The sequence below is a fragment of the Pelophylax lessonae genome (genome assembly GCF_965119305.1).
Source record: "Pelophylax lessonae genome assembly, chromosome: 2".
NCBI lineage: Eukaryota > Metazoa > Chordata > Amphibia > Anura > Ranidae > Pelophylax > Pelophylax lessonae.
The window spans coordinates 80,734,133-80,757,237 of NC_138769.1; the positions used below are offsets into that span (position 1 = coordinate 80,734,133).

The 23,105-nt window shown below is 41.1% G+C and overlaps 1 protein-coding gene across 1 annotated transcript in view; it reads right to left on the minus strand.

Annotated features, from left to right (window-relative positions):
* TMPRSS15 (transmembrane serine protease 15) overlaps window positions 1–23,105 on the minus strand; it is a gene marked incomplete at its 5' end in the record, with an annotated part of 640,117 nt that overhangs the window by 465,265 nt on the left and 151,747 nt on the right. Inside the window, 1 exon segment of the mRNA XM_082246136.1 lies at window positions 22,079–22,199. Within this exon segment, the coding sequence (XP_082102262.1) occupies window positions 22,079–22,199 (121 nt within the window).

The following is a 23,105-nucleotide window of genomic DNA, read 5'->3' on the forward strand; positions in this document are numbered from 1 at the left end:
TCCTGGAGCAGTTCCGCAAACAGGATCAGCGTCCCCAGCAATATGCTTCTATTCAAATCCTGCCTGATCTATCCCGCCACATCCTCCAACGACGCAGAAACCTGGCCACCATTACTAAGGCCCTGCGTAACCATCAAATTTCACATAAGTGGAAATACCCGGCAACGCTTGTGGTTACTCACAATGGCTCCACAATACCCATCTCTTCCCTGGATGAGGGAATTGCCCTCCTACATCAATGGGACATACTTCCGGATCTCCACATAGACCCACCGGTTGCCCGTCACAACCTTCAAGCTTTAAATCATCATGACTGGCAAATCGTGTCACGCAAACGCAACTCGCAGAAGAAAATTAATCGTCTGGCACTCAAAATACAACGTTACCTCCTATATAGTCCTGTCTGGTCCTCAGTGGTCACCCCACTATACCCCAAGTTTATAAGAACATTCTCTATTTTCCCAACACTGCTCCCATTTTTTTTACCCCTTCCCTTTTTTCCTTCTCTTTTTTTTTTTTGTTCATCCACAGGTTTCACCGCAATGCCGCCTACTGTCACTTCACTCAAGCCCTGCCACCAGAGGATTCCTGCCCATCTGCAGAATACCACAAGATAGGGCGTTCATGAACCTTTCCAGAGTACGTAAGTCCCTACGCTCTCCTGCATACCATACACACCCATTTAGTTAATGACTATCACTTGCTTGTCACTGAACACTAAAGGATTGAACCACCCAGTTAAGTGACACTCCATGTGGAAAACAGCTCTCGCCCATAATGCGGACATACTCTGTGCCCAGGAGGCCCATTTCAAACTATCCAAAACCCCAAAATGCACCCATCTACGGTATCCCCGTATTTACCTCTCCTGCTCGGATAAGAAACAAAGAGATGAGGAACATTGAGGCTAAAACACTATCCCCAACCCTATCACTCTATCCCTGATCTATTTGTGATTTTCGGAATTGCAACTTCAGTCATAACAATTGAAGTTCCAATCAGAATAAAATAAAAATTTAGAGATTAAGGGGTCTATTTACAATTTTTTTTTACACAAGATTTACAGAACTTTTCCTTTGATCTCCCATATTTCACTCAACCTCAACAATGAGTTGTGAAAACACAATGGGGTTGATTTACTAAAACTGGAGAGTGCACAATCTGGTGTAGCTCTGCATAGAAACCAATCTATTTTTTTGTCAAAGCTTAATTGAGCAAGCTGGAGTTGGAAGCTGATTGGCTACCATGCACATCTGCACCAGATTTTGCACTTTCCACTTTTAGTAAATAAACCCCAAAGTGTGCTTGGTTATCTCTTTTCACAATAGTTTGCTAATTTGCTGGGATCAAACTAAAGTAAAAAATACCTCAGGGATGTGCATTAGTTCTGATCATTTAGAATTCAATTATATTAGAATATTAATGAAAATTGACATAAATCACAATAATACAACAATGGGAAACACAGAAACACATCAGCCAATCTGTAATCAATTCTGCACATGAAATAATAATTTGCATAAATTGTGTGGTTTAAAAAGGCACCATGCATTTATTACCTTTTAATGGGTGACAAAGTAAAAGATTATTATGTAAGATTTTAACCAGTGGGGATTCTTTTGCAGACAGTGTATTTATGCATTCAAATCTGCAAATATTCTTGTCCCAGTGGCTCAATAGCTGGGCATATTTTACAATTTTTAGAATTCACAAGTTGATGATCATAGCAACAAGGACTTCATAACCACAAATGCCTTCTCCCAATAAAGATTTAAAACACATTTTTTGGAAGAGAGCAAGGCTTTAGCTTTACTGAAGATGTGCATACAAGTGATCATTGTTACATAGTTACATAGTTACATAGTTAGTGAGGCTAACTATGACACAAAAAGACACAAGTCCATCCAGTTCAACCTATGATGTGTGTGTGTGTTTGCTTTTAACCGTACATTGTATAACCCTGTATGTTGTGGTCTTTAAGGTGTCCATCCAATAGTTTTTTGAAACTATCAATGCTCCCCGCTGATACGACTGCTTGCGGAAGAGAATTCCACATCCTTACCGCTCTTACAGTGAAGAACCCCTTACGCACTTTAAGGTTAAACCGCCTTTCCTCAAGTTTTAGTGAGTGGCCACGTGTCTTATTGTATCTCCTTTCTCTGAATAGTTTGTTCCTTATGCTAGGGTCGCCAGTACAGTATTTGTACATTGATATCATATCCCCCCTCAATCGTCTCTTCTCCAGAGAGAATAGGTTCAGTGCTTGTAGTCTTTCCTCATAGCTGATGTCCTCCATTACCCTAATTATTTTTGTTGCCCTTCTCTGGACTTTCTCCAGTTCCAGCACATCCTTCCTGAGGACCTGTGCCCAGAACTGGACAGCATACTCCAGATGTGGCCGGACCAGAGTCTTGTAGAATGGAAGAATAATCTCTTTATTTCTGGAGTGAATCCCCTTTTTTATACAACCCAGTATTCTGTTGGCTTTGCTTGCAGCGGCTTGGCATTGCATGCCACTTCCAAGCCTGTTGTCTACCAGTACCCCCAGGTCCCTTTCCATCCTAGACTCACCCAGAGGTTCCCCCCCTAGTGAGTAGCTTGCTTTCTGGTTTCTGGCCCCCAAGTGCATTACTTTACATTTTTCTACATTAAATCTCATCTGCCATGTAGTTGCCCACCCCGTTATTTTGTTCAGGTCTGCTTGCAAGATTTCCACATCCTGCATAGAAGATATTGGCATGCCTAATTTAGTATCATCTGCAAATACTGAGATTGTACTAGATATCCCCTCCTCTAGATCATTTATGAATAAATTAAACAGGATTGGTCCCAGGACAGAACCCTGGGGGACCCCACTTTCCACACCCGCCCAATCAGAGTACTCCCCATTAATCACCACCCTCTGGACTCTCCCCTGGAGCCAGTTCTCTATCCAGGTACTCACCTTATGGTCCATACCTATCTTCCTTAGTTTGTACAGTAAGCGTTTGTGGGGAACGGTGTCAAAGGCCTTTGCAAAGTCCAGATACACCACATCCACAGGCTTACCTTTATCTAAGTGGCAGCTCACTTCATCGTAGAAGGTTAATAGATTGGTTTGGCATGAACGATTTTTCATGAATCCATGCTGATTACTACTTATAATACCGTTTTCATTACTAAAGTCTTGTATGTGGTCCCTTATCATCCCCTCCAAAATTTTGCAGACTACTGATGTTAGGCTGACCGGCCTATAGTTACCTGGGATATATCTCGGCCCCTTTTTAAATATTGGTACCACGTTGGCTTTTTTCCAATCAGCTGGCACCATACCTGTCTGTAAACTATCCTTAAAGATCAAGAATAATGGTCTGGCAATCACCTGGCTGAGCTCATTAAGAACCCTTGGGTGCAAGCCATCCGGTCCCGGGGATTTATTTATGTTAAGTTTCTCTAGTTTAGCTCTAAGTCTATCCTCTGTTAGACATGGCGGCACTTCCTGAGGTGTATTATTTAGTTCGGCCTTACAAGCGGGGTTCGTGTAGCCCCCCGATTCCTTTGTGAAGACTGAAGAAAAGAAATTATTTAACACTTCCGCCTTTTCTCTGTCCTCAGTGGCCATTTTTCCTTTATCATCTTTTATGGGGCCAATGTGTTCTGGCCTCGCTTTCTTACTGTTTATATACTTAAAGAACTTCTTGGGGTTCTTTTTACTCTCCTCCGCTATATGTCTCTCGTGTTCTATTTTAGCCGCCCTGATTTCGTCTTTACATTTCTTATTACACTCTTTGTAGTGCTTAAATGCTGCCAATGACCCCTCAGTCTTGTATTTTTTGAAGGCCTTTTCTTTAGCTCTAATATACATTTTTATGTTGGAGTTTAGCCACCCAGGGTTTAGTTTTGCTCTTTTAAATTTATTTCCCTGTGGAATGCACTGGCCCTGCACTGTTGATAGCAAATAACTTGAGCCAGCCACAAATAAACTGTGAGCACCTAAATACTACATGTGTGTAAATCATTAATCATGAGTACCGGACAGTCATTCTTCTAGCCCAGATACCGACCAGGGTCACAAACCATAAGTAACAGTACAAAATGTGGCAAGGTAATAACCTCAATTAAAGCTGTGATACACCGAAACAAAAAAAGTTTACACATTACTAATATGGATAAGACTTGAGCAACCTCTATATGTCATACTTCCAGCAGTCAAGGCATTTTTTCTCTATGGATTTACAGGGACATTGTTCCCCAAGCCCTAAACATACTTCTTTCAAACTTTGGGGAATAAAATGGGAACATATACATGGAAATGTTCGCCGAATACTTTCTATAGCACCTAAGCCTAATATAGACACATTGTGGTTGATTTACTAAAAGTGTGGAGCCCTTTCATTTGCATAGGGAATTTTCTCCTTTCAATGGAAATCACTTAGCATAGTGAATGAGGTGAAGTTGTGAAGACCTTAATCATCCAATCATTTGCAAAAATCCAGCTTTTTTCCCCTACTAATAATTGGTTATTCTTTGCAAAGTGAATCTTTTTAACAGTGCAGGGACAAGATCATGTAGAGCCCAGGGCAAACATGCCAAACTGCGCCCCCTCCCCAAGATGTACAAGCTTTACGTGTCAGCAAAAATCTCCCAACAAAAACACTGAGCACTAATCTGCATTCTAACCCCCGAACAAATCTTGCCCCCCCCCCAGCTCAAATGCCCCTCCCAAAAAAAGAACCCCTCCTAGCACAAATCCTCTACCCCTAAAATTTCCCCTACTAGTACACATCTTCCCCCTTTTTTCAAACCCCCCCTACCAGCACATATTCTCCCCAAATCCCCCACCTAGAATAAATCTTATTCCCCACCCCCCCTTCCAACACAGATCCCCCTAAATCACTACTCTTAGCACCCCCCGAAATTTCCCTTCCTAGAACAATAATTACCCCCTTAAGCCCCCCAAATCCCCCCTTTCAAAAGCCCTGCTCTTTACTAAGATAAGTAAAAATTCACTTTGAAGGAGAACATGCATTACTCCTTTAGTAAATCAAGGCCAATGATGTTGATTTACTAAAGGATTGGGACATGTCCATTTTGCAAATAAATTTTTACTTATCTTAGTAGAGTGGCAAATATTCACATTCTAAAGAATATGTGAATTTAAGCTTGCCACATATATATATATATATATATATATATATATATATATATACTCACTGTCCTATTTTATTTTGTCATCTCAACCTGTACAGTACTTTAAATCATCCTTTCTCAAGGTTTTAGCAGGATCACGTACAAGCCATTAACTTCCTATATGCCTTGGGAATCAGGAAAATATACTCCTTAGGGAGGGGAGCTGGATATTTCTGTCCTTCCTTATTGTCAGGTTCTCAGGATAGATTTAGAAGTCATGAGAAAGAAGTACATTTGTTAAATAAGATTAGATGAACATCCATGACATCTAAAACTACCGATCCACAATCAACAGAAACTGCATGAAAGGAAATACACTTTTGACATGAGCAACACATATGAATGTGGCATGGTATGTTTGTTTAGAGCCTATGTTATTGATGTTAAAAGTGTGTATGGTGTCCATACACATGTGTATTTAATACCCTAGCACAGTGATTATGAATGTGGGTAAAGACTTAAAGCGTAATCCCACTTTTTTTGAGAAAAAACATTCCCCTCTGGGTGATCTCTGTACATTACAAGGATTTTAACAAACTTTGTTGCAGATTCCTACCTTTTGTTATTCAGAAGTAATCGCTATTTGCTTCTCTGTGTCTCTGTGCTGAGTGGGTTAAATGGAAGTGGTTTCATAATTATCTATCAGCTGTGGCAGCTGCAGGGCTCTAATGAGTAAATCTGCTGGGCCTGCATCCCTTTAGACGTGTTCCTAGTGGGAGTATCTCACCAAAAATGATTTTTTTTGTTGCAGGAGATGCCAGAAATCTGACTTGTATCTTAGGCAGACTTCTAGGAAAATTGGTGAGCCAATCACACAAGCAGGAAATTATTTTTTCGGGGGTGTGGTCAGTACATATTCTGTGTACAAAACAGCCCCTGGTAGCCATGCTGCATTGCATTTTCAGAAAATGACAACAGCTGCAGAATTAAAAGGAAAGGTAAAATTTAACCACTTCCGGACTGCTCACGTTGCTGCTACTGCAGCACAGTGGCAGCTCTGGATTCCTGCCTGCCTCGGCGGCGCGGGTGCGCTGCCAGAGGCTCACACGCACCGCTGGAGGCTCGCTCCCGCTGTGTTTAGACACTGCGGGAGTCGGGCCAGAGGAGGAGAGATGGCGATCACCGTCTCTCTTCCCCGATCGTCAGGGAAACAGTGAGAAAATCCACCCACTTGTGTAAACAAATCGGGCGGATCTTCTCTGTGACAGACAGGAGGAGATCACAGGATTCAGCATAGCTGAACCTGTGATCTCTGTCACAGAACCCCCTCCCTCCCATACACGTCAGTAAGTATGAGGCACACATTTAACCCCTTGATCACCAACAGTGTTAACCCCTTCCCTGCCAGTGTCATTATTACAGTAACAGTGCATATTTTTAGCACTGATTACTGTAGTAATGTTACTGGTCCCCCCAAAAGTGTCAAAAATGTCAGTTAGGGGTCCAATCTGTCCACCACAATGTCACAGTTCCGCAAAAAATCGCAGATCGCCGCCATTACTAGTAAAAAAAAAAAAAAAAAAAAAATGACAAAACTTTCCCGTAGTTAGTAAATCAATAAAAATACGCTTATTGTGATTTTCTTTTACCAAAAATATGTAGCAGAAAACAAATTGGCCTAAAATGTAAAAAAATTTTGATTTGTAAATTTTTTTTGGGAATGTTATATAGCAGAATGTGAAAAATATTGTTTTGTTTTTCAAAATTGTCGCTCTTTTTTTCAAAAATTAAAAATCGCACAGGTAAACAAATACCACCAAAAGAAAGCTCTATTTGTGGGGGAAGGGGGGGAGGACATAAATTTCATTTGGGTACAGCGTTGCACGACCGCGCAATTGTCCGTTAAAGTAACGCAGTGCTGAATCACAAAATATGGCCTGGTAAGGAAGGGGGTAAAATCTTCCAATCTTAAAGTGGTTAAAAATACGCTCATTGAGAATTTTTTTGTCAAAAACATGTAGCTAAATACATTTTGGCCTAAATATTTGACAAAAATTGAATATATTGGATATTCAGTTTTTTTCAGATGCAGTGTGTCACTTGCCACGTCACCTTCCACCAGATGCAGAATGTCACTTGCCACATTGCCTGTCACCAGATGCACTTGCCAAGTCCCCTGCCACCAGATGCGGAATGTCACTTGCCATGTCACCTGCCACCAGATGTGGAATGTCACTTGCCATGGTGCCTGCCTTCAGATGCAGCTTGTCACTTGCCACGTCGCCTGCCACAAGATGTGGATTGTGACTTGCCATGTCGTCTGCCACCAGATGCAGTTTGTCACTTGCCACATTGCCTGCCACAAGATGCAGATTGCCACTTGCCACACCTGCTGCCACCAGATGTGGATTGTCACTGCATTGGTGGCAACACTAGTCCATTGAGCACAGAGGCAGGCAGGTGGTTGGTTTTGAGTGAGGGCAAAACAGCGATGATGCAGGGCGGGCGGTGAGAGATGATGTCATCTCTCTGCTCACCCACCGCACCGCCTTCATTGTAGCGGACCGGCTGTGAGGGTGGAGAAGCGGTGATGCGATGCAAGGTGCGCAGTGAGAAATGATGTCATCTCTCTGATCAACCACCTCTGACAGTGCAGCCCTTGCGGCCCGGCTGCAAACTGGCCATGGCCCTGGAGTTGAGGACCGAGAGTTTAGAGTATTGCCATCACAAATTGAATACAAACCGCTCCCTCTAATAAGCGTAGTACATTGCATGTGTAAAATATTTTTGCCATGACCTGACTGCTTGTGATTTGCAGTCAAACATCAGTCCAAGATATCCCCACACTATATATCCACTCTGAAGAAACAATGGTAATCAATACATTAGCTAAAATGGAGAACTTCTTGAATCTGAAACTTCAATCCAGGCATTATGGAGTTTCTATTTAAAATGTAAGTGTATATAACCAGATATTTTATGAGTTAACTAGTGATTTTTGTCTTGACTAAATTCTCATACATAAACTCATTTATAAAAATGATATAACTGGGCTATTGGGACTGTTTAACCTTTCTGTTTCTGAAATTTAATTATTTCTCTTCTCTGTACAAGCGTAAAACAGATAAAGGTGACAAGTCTGCAAAACAAGCATTAAGCATGGCTTGAGTTAATAAAATTGCCTCTCGCGAACGCTGCAGCCCTGACTTGAGAAGCATTAGATCCAGGACGAGTCATTAGTTTTACAATGTGATGCATCAGTAAAGGATCTCCGAGCTCCCCTAACACAGGAAAAAACATCCTGTAGCAATTGCAAGTCAGGCACATGCAGTCAGCGAGAGAGAGGGAGGATGTCAAATTGAAAAGCTTCTACGAGCAGTGTTATTTGGGAGAAAGTCATTTTCCTGCAATACGTAGGGGTGATATATAGAAATGTGCTCTGATCGGATGCCACTGGCTAAACTCACAAAAGGCTTCCGCACTGAACCTTCCAAAGCAGTTAAATCTCAAGATTTGTAAGCATGTCAGAAATGATCGTCAATGCCATGACTTACACATTGCAAACTCACTAAGTAGGGCTTATCTGCCTAATACAAATGAAAAGGGCTGGCAAAAGATAGAGCACATAAATATGGATGAATTTTTCCTTGCGGTGAAGAGCACAGTAAAAAGAAGAACAAATAATCAGCAAGAGGGATGAAGTTGAGAAAGTGCTCAAAATAATACCGAATTATAACAAGGCCATAGAAATGAAAATGGATCTTTCAAATTTTCGAACCAGTGATAATGACCACTAAATGTGCCAATGCAACAGATTCTTTTTATAAACAGCTAGTCCTTGGTTCAACCCTCGCCTCTAAGTTATTATGGCTGTTTATCCTGGAGAATACGGACATTTTTCTTTGTCTGTGTCAGCACCAGCAGGAGACGGATGGTGAGGGCTACAGAATGGGATGCTCTTATAATGAGCACTAGAAATAAAGTGAACAGATATATGGCCAGAAGCTAATAGCAAAAACAAAATGGGTAGTCAAGGACTACTACTCTATGAAAAGAGTGCTTTCTGTGTATGTGGCCCCTATTCCCATAACAGCCAATTATATATCTTAAAAATTAAATGTAGGCTTTTTGTGTACCTTTTTATAGACTAATAAAGCTTCAGAAGTCTGAAATAAAAGAAAGGATTGCAGCTTCTTCTTCTTTTTCCTTGTAAAATGTGTTCCCACTCAGCATGTGGAGGGAGTGGGAATAGATGCAAGTAGCATGTGGCTTTGGTCCTTCTTTAGTAGGGAAAAGTGTAAATAATGATAATTTCACATTTAAAGTGGAGTTCCACCCATTTTAATAAGTTTAGATGTACGTAATCCCCTTTAAAGATGCTATTACCAATGTAAACAATTTTTTTTTTTTGCAAGGAAATACCTTTTTTTCTTCTTTATTCATCCACACTTCCGGGTTCGGCCGCCTATAGGCGATTACGTCACGAGGCGATTTGCAAGGGCTGCTGGGATGTATCCCAGCAGCCCTTGCGAATCGCCTAGTGATGAAATCTTGCTTTATTACACCGGCACCAGCTGTACTCAGGGATGGATTGCTTGGAGTCTGCGCTCCGCCCCGCCTCCTCTCAGTGAGCGCGGACTGAAAGCATTGCATCCCATAGAGCTCACTGAGAGGAGGCGGGGCAGAGGTGGGGTGGAGCGCGGACTCCAAGCAATCCATCCCTGAGTACAGCTGGTGCCGGTGTAATAATGCGAGATTTCATCACAAGGCGATTTGCAAGACCTTGAAAACGTCATATCTGACGAAACGAACGTCGGTCTCGTGGCGTGCTGACGTCACCAATACGAGATTGAGGACGGGTGGAAGAGTCGACCGGCCGGCGGCTCATTCAAGCAAACGCTCTCTATTTCTGAGGGAGGCAGTGTTAGATTTACTTGATTTAGATGGACTTGGCTAACAAGTTAAAGCCAAACTCCATGAAGTACTTTTTAAGCAGTTACAGCAACATTATTCCTTTTGAGATTTTTCCATAAATATAAATAGCTAACCATTGTAAGCACCCCTGTCATTGTCAAGGTACCACTGAACCCACATCACAAAAAGCTATTACTAAATGGTGCATTGCATGTTGTTCATACTCACTAGGAGATTTGTTTTCTGTGTCCTGCAAAAAAACTGGTAGACCCTGCAGCTCTCTATCTCCCCCTTATGTTCACGTCCCCAATTCAGCTAGGGATTTTTCAGCTCTGATGGCAGCACGTACTCAGTTTTCAGTGAGTTTCTATTCTGAGCATTTCCTCCCTTTCACATCTGAGCAGCCCATGTGAATAAAGATTCACACATGTGGGCATATTCGCAGTGGTAAATGATAGCCCACTTCCTCCTTCCTCCTTGCCCACTACCCAGCTAAACACAATGGAGCGGGATATTACATGTAGATTAATGGTGGCTTCACCTCCCTCTTATTCTGAGACACAGGCTGAAGGGCGTAAAACAGCCAGTGACTGGCAGAAATCCACCAGCACCACAATATTTACACAAAATAATAACGATTTGATTTCAAATACATATTTGTATGCCAGTTTAAACCAGTTCATAGATATTAATTATGTATTTATTTATTTATTTTTATTCTGTGTTCAAAAGGCTTTTTTCTTCTTTTTTTGAACTTGTGACCAGCAGCAGACTAGAAGCTTCTCCTGTTTCTTTTTACCTGCAGACAGGCTGGGAAAGATCTGGGCCATGTGACATCTGTGTATTAATTAGGAAAAAGGTACTTAGATTTTTATTTTAATTAAAAATAACTACAATGTTGTCATCCACATACAGAAATAGAAAGGACAATGTAAATGAAACAATGTGTGTTTAGTATCTCTTTAAGCTTGGTCTGGTAAAGGAAGTTTTAAAATAACAAACTTACTGGCTGAATCACCAGGTAAAAATAAAAGAAAATAAGAAAACGAATGCAGCACCACATCAAAGAATTGGTAGGCTTCAATATAGTACATTCTTGGTTTTGGGTTTTATACCACTGTAATAGTAATAGGAAGATCACACAGAATTTCTTTGGTGTAATGATTTCCTAGAGCTCTGCAACATTGTCATGTACATTTTTGCTCATAAAATTCAGAATTTAAGCTCATGTCTGTTTTTCGAAAGTAAAAAAAAAAATATATATATATATATATCCTGTAATTTATTAGGATATAGTGCTGGGAATGAAAGTTCATGTATTACTGTTGGGGATAGCTGGCACTTGGAGTGAATACAATTTTGTGCAGTCTGTGACCAATTGATCTTATGCTGCGTGGACATTTTGCCACTTTAACAAACCCACTTCTTCCTGGATCATGCAATATGTTTTCAAGTCCCCATGAAATCCGATTTAGAAAGGCAGTAAATGGATTTGTAATATAATAAATTACATTGCAATCACTGGTGTAAATATAGGACTTGGCAGTGCTTTTCCTGCCGATCAGGAAAAAAAAGGTTTTCTTACAAGGAAAAGAATAAAGATCTCTGCTTCCATGTTTCTGATGAAATTGCACCAACTATCCAAGTTTGTAGCATTTATGTCCCTGTTCTATATTGTTGCACTTAGACCTAATTTTATAAATTTATATGATAAACATTTTTTGAGGTCTATTTTCGGAAGTCAGTGTAATGTGTAAAGGCCAAATTCTCTTGTTATTAAAAGTTCTTGCTGTTTCCTATATGCTTCATGTTCCTGTTTTTTTCTTAGTTATATTTAATCATCCCATAATTCTTTACTTTGCCATACCTGGGTGATCTCTCCCAAGATACATTCTCTATGCCTTGGCAGAGGGGAGGATACAGAGTCTAGTCTCGGGAGGGGCACTGCCAGAAAATAAGGTGTTGCTTACAGAACTGTATGTAGAATTGTTGCCACAGTGCACCTCTCCATCTGGGACTCATGCCCCTACAACTTTCCCTCTTAGTTTTGCCACGGCGAGGTGGCAGAGGCAGGGCCATTGTTAATATTGATTGGATCCTGGGCAAACATTTTCTTGCCCCCCCCCCCCCCCCTATTCTGAGGCATACAAAATAAATAGCAAGTAGACTCACAATCGCATTACTGCAGCAGATCATGCAGCGATTGCAATTGGTTGCCAGAGGCCACAGCCTATCATTACCACTGACTGACTGGTTGCTAGAGGTTACAGCACATAATTTCTGCTTGCTGAATGGTTGCTAGAGGTTACAGCACATTCTTACTGCTAACTGATTGGTTGCTAGAGATTACAGCAGATCACTGTTGTTCACTGATTGATTGCTAGAGGTTACAGCCCATAATTTCTTCTCACCGATTGGTTGTTAGAGGCTACAACACATCATTACTGCTCACTGATTGGTTGCTAGAGATTACAGCAGATCATACTACAGGAGATGGTCAGAGACCACAGACATAGTACAGGAGATGGTCAGAGATAGTGTACATACAACAGGAGACTTTTTAGAGCCTGCAGAGGTAGCAGACATACTACAGAAGTCGGTCAGAAGCTGCTGACATACTACAGGATATGGTCAGAGACTGCAGGCATAGTACAGGATATGGTCAGACACTGCAGACATACTAAAGGAGATGGTCAGAGACTGCAGACATAGTACAGGAGACGGTCAGAAACTGCAGACATGTTAAAGATGATGGTCAAAGACTGCAGACATAGTACAGGAGATGGTCAGAAACTGCATACATAGTACAAGAGATGGTCAAAGACTGCAGCCATAGTACAGGAGGTGGTCAAAGACTGCTGACATGGTACAGGAGATGGTCAGAGGCTGCAGACATAGTACAGGAGATGGTCAGAGACTGCAGACATACTACAGGAGATAGTCAGAGACTGTGGAGATACTACAAGAGATGGTCAGAGACCGCAGACATAGTACAGGAGATGGTCAGAGACTGCAGCCATAGTATAGGAGATGGTAAGAGACTGCAGACATACTACAGAAGACGGTCAGAGGCTGAAGACATAGTATAGGAGATGGTCAGGGACTGCAAACATAGTACAGGAGATGGTCAGAGACTGGAGACATAGTACAGGAGATGGTCAGAGACAGTCTGCGGACATACTACAGGAGATGGTCAGAAACTGCAGACATAATAAGGAGATGGTCAGACACTGCAGACATACTAAAGGAGGTGGTCAGAGGCTGCAGACATAATACAGGAGAAGGTCAGAGGCTGCAGATATTGTAGAGGAGATGGTAAGAGACTGCAGACATAGTACAGGAGATGGTCAGACACTGAAGACATACTACAGGAGATAGTCAGAGACTTCAGACATAGTACAGGAGACGGTCAGAGACTGTGAACATACTACAGGAGATGGTCAGAGACTGTGGACATAATACAGGAGATGGTCAGAGACTGCAGACATAGTACAGGAGATGGTCAGAGGCTGCAGACATACTACAGGAGATAGTCAGGGACTTCAGACATAGTAATGGAGATGACCAGAGACAGCAAACATACTACAGGAGATGGTCAGAGGCTACGGGCATATTACAGGAGATGGTCAGAGACTGCAGACATAGTACAGGTGATGGTCAGAGGCTGCAGACATAGTACAGGAGATGGTCAGAGGCTGCAGACATAGTATAGGAGATGGTCAGGGACTGCAAACATAGTACAGGATATGGTCAGAGACTTCAGACATAGTACAGAAGATGGTCGGAGACTAGGGACATAGTACAGGAGATGGTTAAAGATTGCAGACATAGTACAGGAGATGGTAACAGACTGAACACATAGTACAGAAGATGATCAGAGACTGCAGACATACTATAGGAGATGGTCAGAAACTGCAGAAATACTAAAGGAGATGGTCAGACACTGCAGACATACTAAAGGAGATGGTCAGAGGCTGCGGACATTGTAGAGGAGATGGTAAGAGACTACAGACATAGTGCAGGAGATGGTCAGAGACTGCAGACATACTACAGAAGACGGTCAAAGGCTGCAGACACAGTAAAGGAGATGGTCAGAGACTTCAGACATAGTACAGGAGATAGTCAGAGGCAGCAGACATACTACAGGAGATAGTCAGAGACTTCAGACATAGTAAAGGAGATGGTCAGAGACTGTGAACATACTACAGGAGATGGTCAGAGACTGCAGACATAGTACATGAGATAGTCAGAGGCTACAGACATACGACAGGAGATGGTCAGAGACTCCAGACATACTACAGAAGACGGTAAGAGACTACAGACATAGTACAGGAGATGGTCAGAGACTGCAGACATACTACAGAAGATGGTCAGAGGATGCAGACGTAGTACAGGAGATGGTCAGAGACTTCAGACATAGTACAGGAGATGGTCAGAGGCAGCAGACATACTACAGGAGATAGTCAGAGACTTCAGACATAGTAAAGGAGATGGTCAGAGACTGTGAACATACTACAGGATATGGTCAGATATTGCAGACATAGTACATGAGATAGTCAGAGGCTACAGACATACTACAGGAGATGGTCAGAGACTGCAGACATACTACAGAAGACGGTCAGGGGCTGCAGACATAGTACAGGAGATGATCTAAGACTGCAGACATACTACAGAAGACAGTCAGAGGCTGCAGACATAGTACAGGAGATGGTCAGAGACTGCAGACATACTACAGGAGATGGCCAGAGACTTCATACATAGTACAGAAGATGGTCAGAGACTGGGGATATACTACAGGTGATGGTCAGACATTGCAGACATAGTAAAGGAGATGGTCAAAGGCTGCAGACATACCACAGGAAATGGTAAGAGACTGCAGACATAGTACAGGAGATGGTCAGAGATAGCAGACATACAACAGGAGACTTTTTAGAGACTGCAGAAATAGTACAGGAGATGGCAGAAATACTACAGAAGACGGTCAGAGTCTGCAAACATTGTACAGGAGATGGTCAGAAACTGCTGACATAGTACAAGAGATGGTCAGAGGCTGCAAACATTCTACGGGAGATAGTCAGAGTATTTTTTTTAGAAAAGACTGTGGAAAATAAAATGGCGGGCATTGCAATATTTTTTGTCAAGCGGTATTTGCGCAGCGGTCTTTCAAACGCCATTTTTTTTTTAAAAAGTAGGAAAAATTACATTTCACTGCATTTAAAAAGAAATAAACAGTAAAGTTAGCACAATTCTTTTGCATAAGATAATGTCATGTCGAGTAAATCGATACCCAACATGTTACGGTTTAAAATTGCGTACACACGCGGAATGGCGGCAAACTATGGTGAATAAAAATCTCCATAGGCGATGCTTTAAACATTTTTAACGGTAACTAGCTTAGATTTAGACAGTAGCTCTTTTTTAAATTATAGCTCTTGCTCTGGCAATCGTAGTGATACCTCACATGTGTGGTTTGAACAGCGATTTCTTTATACATTTTCTTTTGTTCGCAAGCGGCTAAATTATTTTTTTACTATTTATTTTATCTCTAGCACGGGTTTTTTAAAAAAAAAAAAATATGATCACTTTTATTGCTGTCACAAGCAATGTAAACATCCCTTATGCCAGCAATAGGCAGTGACAGGTACTCTTTATGGAGGGATCGGGGGTCTAAAAGACTCTAGACCCCTCCACTACACTTCCATGTATTCAAAATGCCAAAAACTGCATTTATGAATACTTTCACCTTTTAAATTCGGCGCCTTTAGCAGTCGAGTAAGCCAGAATGGACATCATTTACGCCGCCTCCAGGTTACGTCATCGGAGACCTGATCGAAGCTGCATCCGGCTTTGATCGGGACTCCAACCAGCGACGCGTCGGCTAATTGCTCGGGTCTCCCAGTGGGACGGGAGACCCGGGCAGAGCCAAGGAAGGCAGCGGGAGGGAGGGGGTATCTCCTCCCGCTCGCTGGGGTAACGATCGAGCGGTTCCCAAGATACATCGGTTATTACTGCTGGAAAGCCGACCGCTGGCTCTAAAAAATGTTTTTTTGTATATTTTTTGTAAATATTTTATTATATCTTTTCATGTGACAACACTGAAGAAATTACACTTTGCTACAATGTAAAGTAATGAGTGTACAGCTTGTATAACAGTGTAAATTTGCTGTCCCCTCAAATAACTCAACACATAGACAATAATGTATAAACCACTGGCAACAAAAGTGAGTACACCGCTAAGTGGAAATGTCCAAATTGGGCCCAATGTGTCAAAATTTTGTGTTGCCACCATTATTTTCCAGCACTGCCTTAACCGGTTGCCGACCGCCGCACGACTATATAATGCGGCGGTCAGCCCCGGGGCCAGGCAGAGTGACGTAGGGGTACGTCACTCGCCTGTCACTGACTTGTGAGCCAATTGCGGGCGGGCGCGCGCCCGCCGAGGCACACGCCCGCCCCGACTCGTTCACTGACAAGTCAGTGCGTGTGACCGGCGGACCCGATCGTCCACCGGTCACTCACGATCGCTCCGGTGAAGGGAGAAAGTCAGGCGGCTTATGTAAACAAGCCGCCTGTCATTCTCCCTGGTGTAAAAATGAAGATCAGACGGTTCTACTATGTAGGACCGTTGATCTTTGTTTTTACACCAATAGCCATGTCCCTTTACAGTTAGAATCACGCCCCTAGGACACACTTAACCCCTCCCTCTCCAATGCAGTTAACCCCTTCCCTGCCAGTGTCATTTTTGCAGTAACAGTGCATATGTATAGCACTGATTACTGCAGTAATGTCACTGGTAACCCCAAAAGTGTCAAAAATGTCAGTCAAGGGTCCGATCTGTCCGCCGCAATGTCGCAGTCCCGCAAAAAAAATCGCAGATTGCCGCCATTACTCGTTAAAAAGAAAAACACCAAAAATGACAAAAATCTTTCCCTTTGTAAGTAAACGCGATAACTTTTGAGCAAACCAATCAAAATACGCTTTTTGCGATTTTTTTTACCAAACATATGTAGCATAAAACAAATTGGCCGAAAATGTTAAAAAATTTAGATTTTTACATTTTATTTTTTGGGAATTTCATATAAAAAAATGTGAAAAATATTGTTATTTTTGCAAAATTGTTGCTCTTTTTTTGTTTATAGCGCATGATCAAAAAATCGCACAGGTGATCAAATACCACCAAAAGAAAGCTCTGTTTGTGGGAAAAAAAGGCCGTCAAATTTGTTTAGGTACAGCGTCGCACGACCGCGCAATGGTCCGTTAAAGCCACGCAGTAATAAATCGCAAAATACCCCCTGGTCTTTTAGCAGCCAAATCCTCCGGGGCTTAAGTGGTTAAACCTCTTGGGCATGGAGTTTACCAGAGCTTCACAGGTTGCCACTGGAGTCCTCTTCCACTCCTCCATGACAACATTACGGAGCTGGAGGAAGTTAGAGACCTTGTGCTCCTCCACCTTCCATTTGAGGATGCCCCACAGATGCTCAATAGGGTTTAAATCTGGAGATATGCTTGACCAGTCCATCACCTTTACCCTCAGCTTCTTTAGCAAGGCAGTGGTCATCTTGGAGGTGTGTTTGGGGTCATTATCATGTTGGAATACTGCCATGCCGCCTAGTCTCTGAAGGGAGGGGATCATGCTCTGCTTCAGTATGCCACAGTACATATTGGCATTCATGGTTCCCTCAATAAACTGTAGCTCCCAGTGCCAGCAGCACTCATGCAGCCCCAAACCATGACACTCCCACCACCATGCTTGACTGTAGGCAAGACACACTTGACTTTGTACTCCTCACCTGGTTGCCGCCTCACACGCTTGACACCATCTAAACCAAATAAGTTTATCTTAATCCCAGCAGACCACAGGACATGGTTCCAGTAATCCATGTCCTTATTCTGCTTATCTTCAGCAAACTGCTTTCTTGTACATCATATTTAGAAGAGGCAACAGCCTTGCAGACCAATTTGATGTAGTGTGTGACGTATGGTCTGAGCACTGATAGGCTGACCCCCCACCCCTTCAACCTCTGCAACAATGCTGGCAGCACTCATAAGTCTTTTTCCCAAAGACAACCTCTGGATATGACGCTGAGCACGTGCACTCAACTTCTTTGGTCGACCATGGAGAGGTCTGTTCTGAGTGGAACCTGTCCTGTTATACCACTGTATGGTCTTGGCCACCGTACTACAGCTCACTTTCAGGGTCTTGGCAATCTTCCTTTAGCCTAGGCCATCTTTATGTAGAGCAACGGTTCTTTTTTCAGATCCTTAGAGAGTTCTTTGTCATGAGGTTCTATGTTACACTTACAGTGACCAGTATGAAAAAATCAGAGTGATAACACCAAATTTTACACATCTGCCCCCAATTCACACCTGGGACCTTGTAACACTAATGAGTCACATGACACCTGGGAGGAAAATGGCTAATTGGGCCCAATTTGGACATTTTCACTTAGGGGTGTACTCACTTTTGCTGCCAGCGGTTAAGACATTAATGACTGTGGGTTGAGTTATTTTGGGGGGACAGCAAATTTACACTGTTATACAAGCTGTACACTCACTACTTTACATTGTAGAAAAGTGTAATTTCTTCAGTGTTGTCACATGAAAAAATATAATAAAATATTTACAAAAATGTGAGGGGTGTACTTACTTTTGTGAGACACTATTTATATACATATATATATATATATATATATATATATATATACAGTGCCTTGCGAAAGTATTCGGCCCCCTTAAACTTTGCGACCTTTTGCCACATTTCAGGCTTCAAACATAAAGATATAAAACTGTAATTTTTTGTGAAGAATCAACAACAAGTGGGACACAATCATGAATTGGAACAAAATTTATTGGATATTTCAAACTTTGTTAACAAATAAAAAACTGAAAAATTGGGCGTGCAAAATTATTCAGCCCCTTTACTTTCGGTGCAGCAAACTCTCTCCAGAAGTTCAGTGAGGATCTCTGAATGATCCAATGTTGACCCAAATGACTAATGATGATAAATAGAATCCACTTGTGTGTAATCAAGTCTCCGTATAAATGCAAATGCACTATGATAGTCTCAGAGGTCCGTTTAAAGCACAGAGAGCATCATGAAGAACAAGGAACACACCAGGCAGGTCCGAGATACTGTTGTGGAGAAGTTTAAAGCCGGATTTGGATACAAAAAGATTTCCCAAGCTTTAAAAATCCTAAGAAGCACTGTGCAAGCGATAATATTGAAATGGAAGGAGTATCAGACCACTGCAAATCTACGAAGACCTGGCCGTCCCTCTAAACTTTCAGCTTATACAAGGAGAAGACTGATCAGAGATGCAGCCAAGAGGCCCATGATTACTCTGGATGAACTGCAGAGATCTACAGCTGAGGTGGGAGACTCAGTCCATAGGACAACAATCAGTCGTATACTGCACAAATCTGGCCTTTATGGAAGAGTGGCAAGAAGAAAGCCATTTCTTAAAGATATCATAAAAAGTGTAGTTTAAAGTTTGCCACAAGCCACCTGGGAGACACACCAAACATGTGGAAGAAGGTGCTCTGGTCAGATGAAACCAAAATCAGACTTTTTGGCAACAATGCAAAATGTTATGTTTGGCGTAAAAGCAACACAGCTCATCGCCCTGAACACACCATCCCCACTGTCAAACATGGTGGTGACAGTATCATGGTTTGGGCCTGCTTTTCTTCAGCAGGGACAGGGAAGATGGTTAAAATTGATGGGAAGATGGATGGAGCCAAATACAGGACCATTTTGGAAGAAAACCTGATGGAGTCTGCAAAAGACCTAAGACTGGAACAGAGATTTGTCTTCCAACAAGACAATGATCCAAAGCATAAAGCAAAATCTACAATGGAATGGTTCACAAATAAACATATCCAGGTCTTAGAATGGCCAAGTCAAAGTTCAGAGCTGAATCCAATCGAGAATCTGTGGAAAGAACTGAAAACTGCTGTTCACAAACGCTCTCCATTCAACCTCACTGAGCTCGAGCTGTTTTGCAAGGAGGAATGGGCAAAAATCTCAGTCTCTCGATGTGCAAAACTGAGAGAGACATACCCCAAGCGATTTACATCTGTAATCGCAGCAAAAGGTGGCGCTACAAAGTATTAACTTAAGGGGGCTGAATAATTTTGCATGCCCAATTTCTCAGTTTTTTATTTGTCAAAAAAGTTTTAAATATCCAATAAATTTCGTTCCACTTCATGATTGTGTCCCACTTGTTGTTGATTCTTCACAAAATATTACAGTTTTATATCTTTATGTTTGAAGCCTGAAATGTGGCAAAAGGTCGAAAAGTTCAAGGGGGCCGAATACTTCAGGCAAGGCACTGTGTGTATATATATATATATATATATACTGTATATGATATACAGTACATAAATCTATTTTTAATTTCTGCATGTAAAAACAAAGAACAAAAAAGAAAATATGTGCAAAATCACTAAACTTCCCTTTAATTCATACTTCTAGTTTGATAGCATTGTCTTTAGCACAGGTACACTTCAAATGTGTAGCTGTGTTACATTTCTTTAGCTCTGAAATAATATTACATACTGCATATTTTAAACTGTACATCTCAACTACTACTTATAGCACATTAAATTCATTCATTTCTTAGTTTCAGACATAACTAAGTGGAAACATTAGTCTCAGTGAACGTGTTTTAAGCAAGGTTTTTCAGAGAATAAAATGATAGCAAAAAAAAAGGTAGAGTGAATGTATCATCTACAAAATAAGTATGGATTCCGTTTTTAAATGTTTACAACGTAATAATAGGTTATTTCTTTTAAAACTGTACAGACATTAATATTTTATGTTTGCTAGCAAGCTAGACTATCCTAGGCAGATTTAAGCTTGGATGGTCTTATTCTGTATGGTTATTTTTTCTTGGAAATTCAGCAACTACAGTATATACCATAAGTAGTATGACATGGAACCTTTTGAAAATGTTTCCCTCTTTATTGCATGCAAAGATTTCTGTGAGTTAAAGAATATTTACCACGCAAAATGTGCAATGGTGTCACAGTAATTGGTTGGCTTTGTGAAACATGGTTGTTCCTAAAGGACAATATTAGTGTGTGAATGGTGAAGTTCCTCCACTTAGAGCCACAAACCCAACATATCTTAGCAGTACTGGCCTATGGCCACTTCTTTACTCACAGTTAAATCCAAAAATAAAACAAATTATATCAACATACATTGAAAAAAAAAATGAAAATGATGCAACACTACAATTTCCTTCAGCTGTTATTTTGGCTTCATACATAGCATTTTTCATGCAGTTTTATCTACTTTTTGATTGCAAATAGTCGAATAGATGATTTCCATGTATAGATAGAATTAAACTGTCCATGCAACATTCAGCTTTCAGCGGGATTTGGCTGAAAATCAATCTTTGGGTGACCCTGTAAGCCGCTCCTGGCTTGACTAATTTGGAATGAAAAATCGAAAGATCTGGGTGGAAATTTGTCCGCTGAAAAGTGACAGTATTCAATCTGATTATCATTGTTCATGTTTTCAGACAGCCTTGGGTGCCATCTGTCTAAATCCATTAGCCAGCAGTGCATATTTCTTCATCCACATTGATGGAGGAATCCATTAGATTTCTCTCATTCAGCACCGGGGGCTGAACAAAATAAATCTTTGCCTGTATGGATAGCTTTAGGGTAGGGATGCAATAAGCATAGGTAAGAGGTCATGGATATGAATAAACATGTTTTACCTTGCAGTTGTTCCTAAAGCTGAAACCCCTGCACTGAAAACTTGAACTCTGGATTTTCATTTATTTTACATTATGAAGAACTAACCTGCTGTGTCAGAAAGATAGAGACTCCATGCTATTCCAGCTAGGAGATCCCATCACTGAAATCAATGATATGTAGTAGATCATTAGATAGAGCAGTCATTTTGGCTCTATTGACACTTTACATTTTATTTGTAAAGGTAAATGTTTTGGCTGTTGTAAGTCACTCAAGATGAGCAGAATTTTAATTTAATGTCAAATGATCAAAAGAATAAGAATATTGACTGAATCCATCATGTTAACCCTACCGCATGTTTTGGTAGATTCATCAGAACCATCTGGACAGTTTGGTATCCCATCACAAAACAAGGATTGTTGTATACATGTAAAATCATCGCCGCACAACTTCTCATTGGGAGGACATAAGGCTGTAAGACAAAAATAGAATTATACACATTAGAGATCTGTATAGCTGAGGAAAGTTCTGAAGAAAAACACACAGAATAAATTAAGAGGCCGGTGTATGTTTGAGCATGTAAGCAAATGTCAATCAGATAGTGCTACTCAGGAACCACTGCAGTTGTCCTAAGGTCACTCAAAGTACACATTTTTATGTGAATTGTAGTAGAAATTTACTCCCGCCCTCTCCATCTTGTCTCTTTGTCTAGAAGGTTTGGACAGATAACAAGGTCAGGCTATTGTTACAATATGTGAACAAATATTAAGAATCTATGGTGTAGTGCTGCCAAAGCCATGTAATGGTGTAGATGTTAAAACACATGAATCTGTAGACCAAAATTAATGCCTAAATAAAAAATACCATCTAATTTCCAATAAGATGCACAATAAATGTCCAAAATAAAAATATTCACTTTATGAAGACAATGCTTCCAGTGAATTGGTAATAATATCCGTCCTTGACAATATTTTAACCCACTCCAATGTGACCAGTATGGGGATCTTACTATATTAAACACCAAGTTCTGCCTCCTAGAACTCTCACCTCCATTTTGGAGAATATGGGCATAAATTAATCAATTTCTCCACACTTGTCACTCTTTACATCAAGAGGAACTTCCACCTCTGTCCACAGGGGTCTCCCTTGATGGATAGATGAGTAGCTCCATTGATAGTGGGTATGGTCATTGGCTGAAAAAGTTTATTTTGGACATTTATTGTGCACTTTATTAGACATTGGATTGTATATATTTATTTTTTTGTGTATATGTAAGCATTCATTTTGGCCTACATATTCATGTGTTTTAACATTCACATCATTACAGGTTTGGCAGTGCTACACCATAGATTGCTAATATTTGTTCACTTTATGATTTG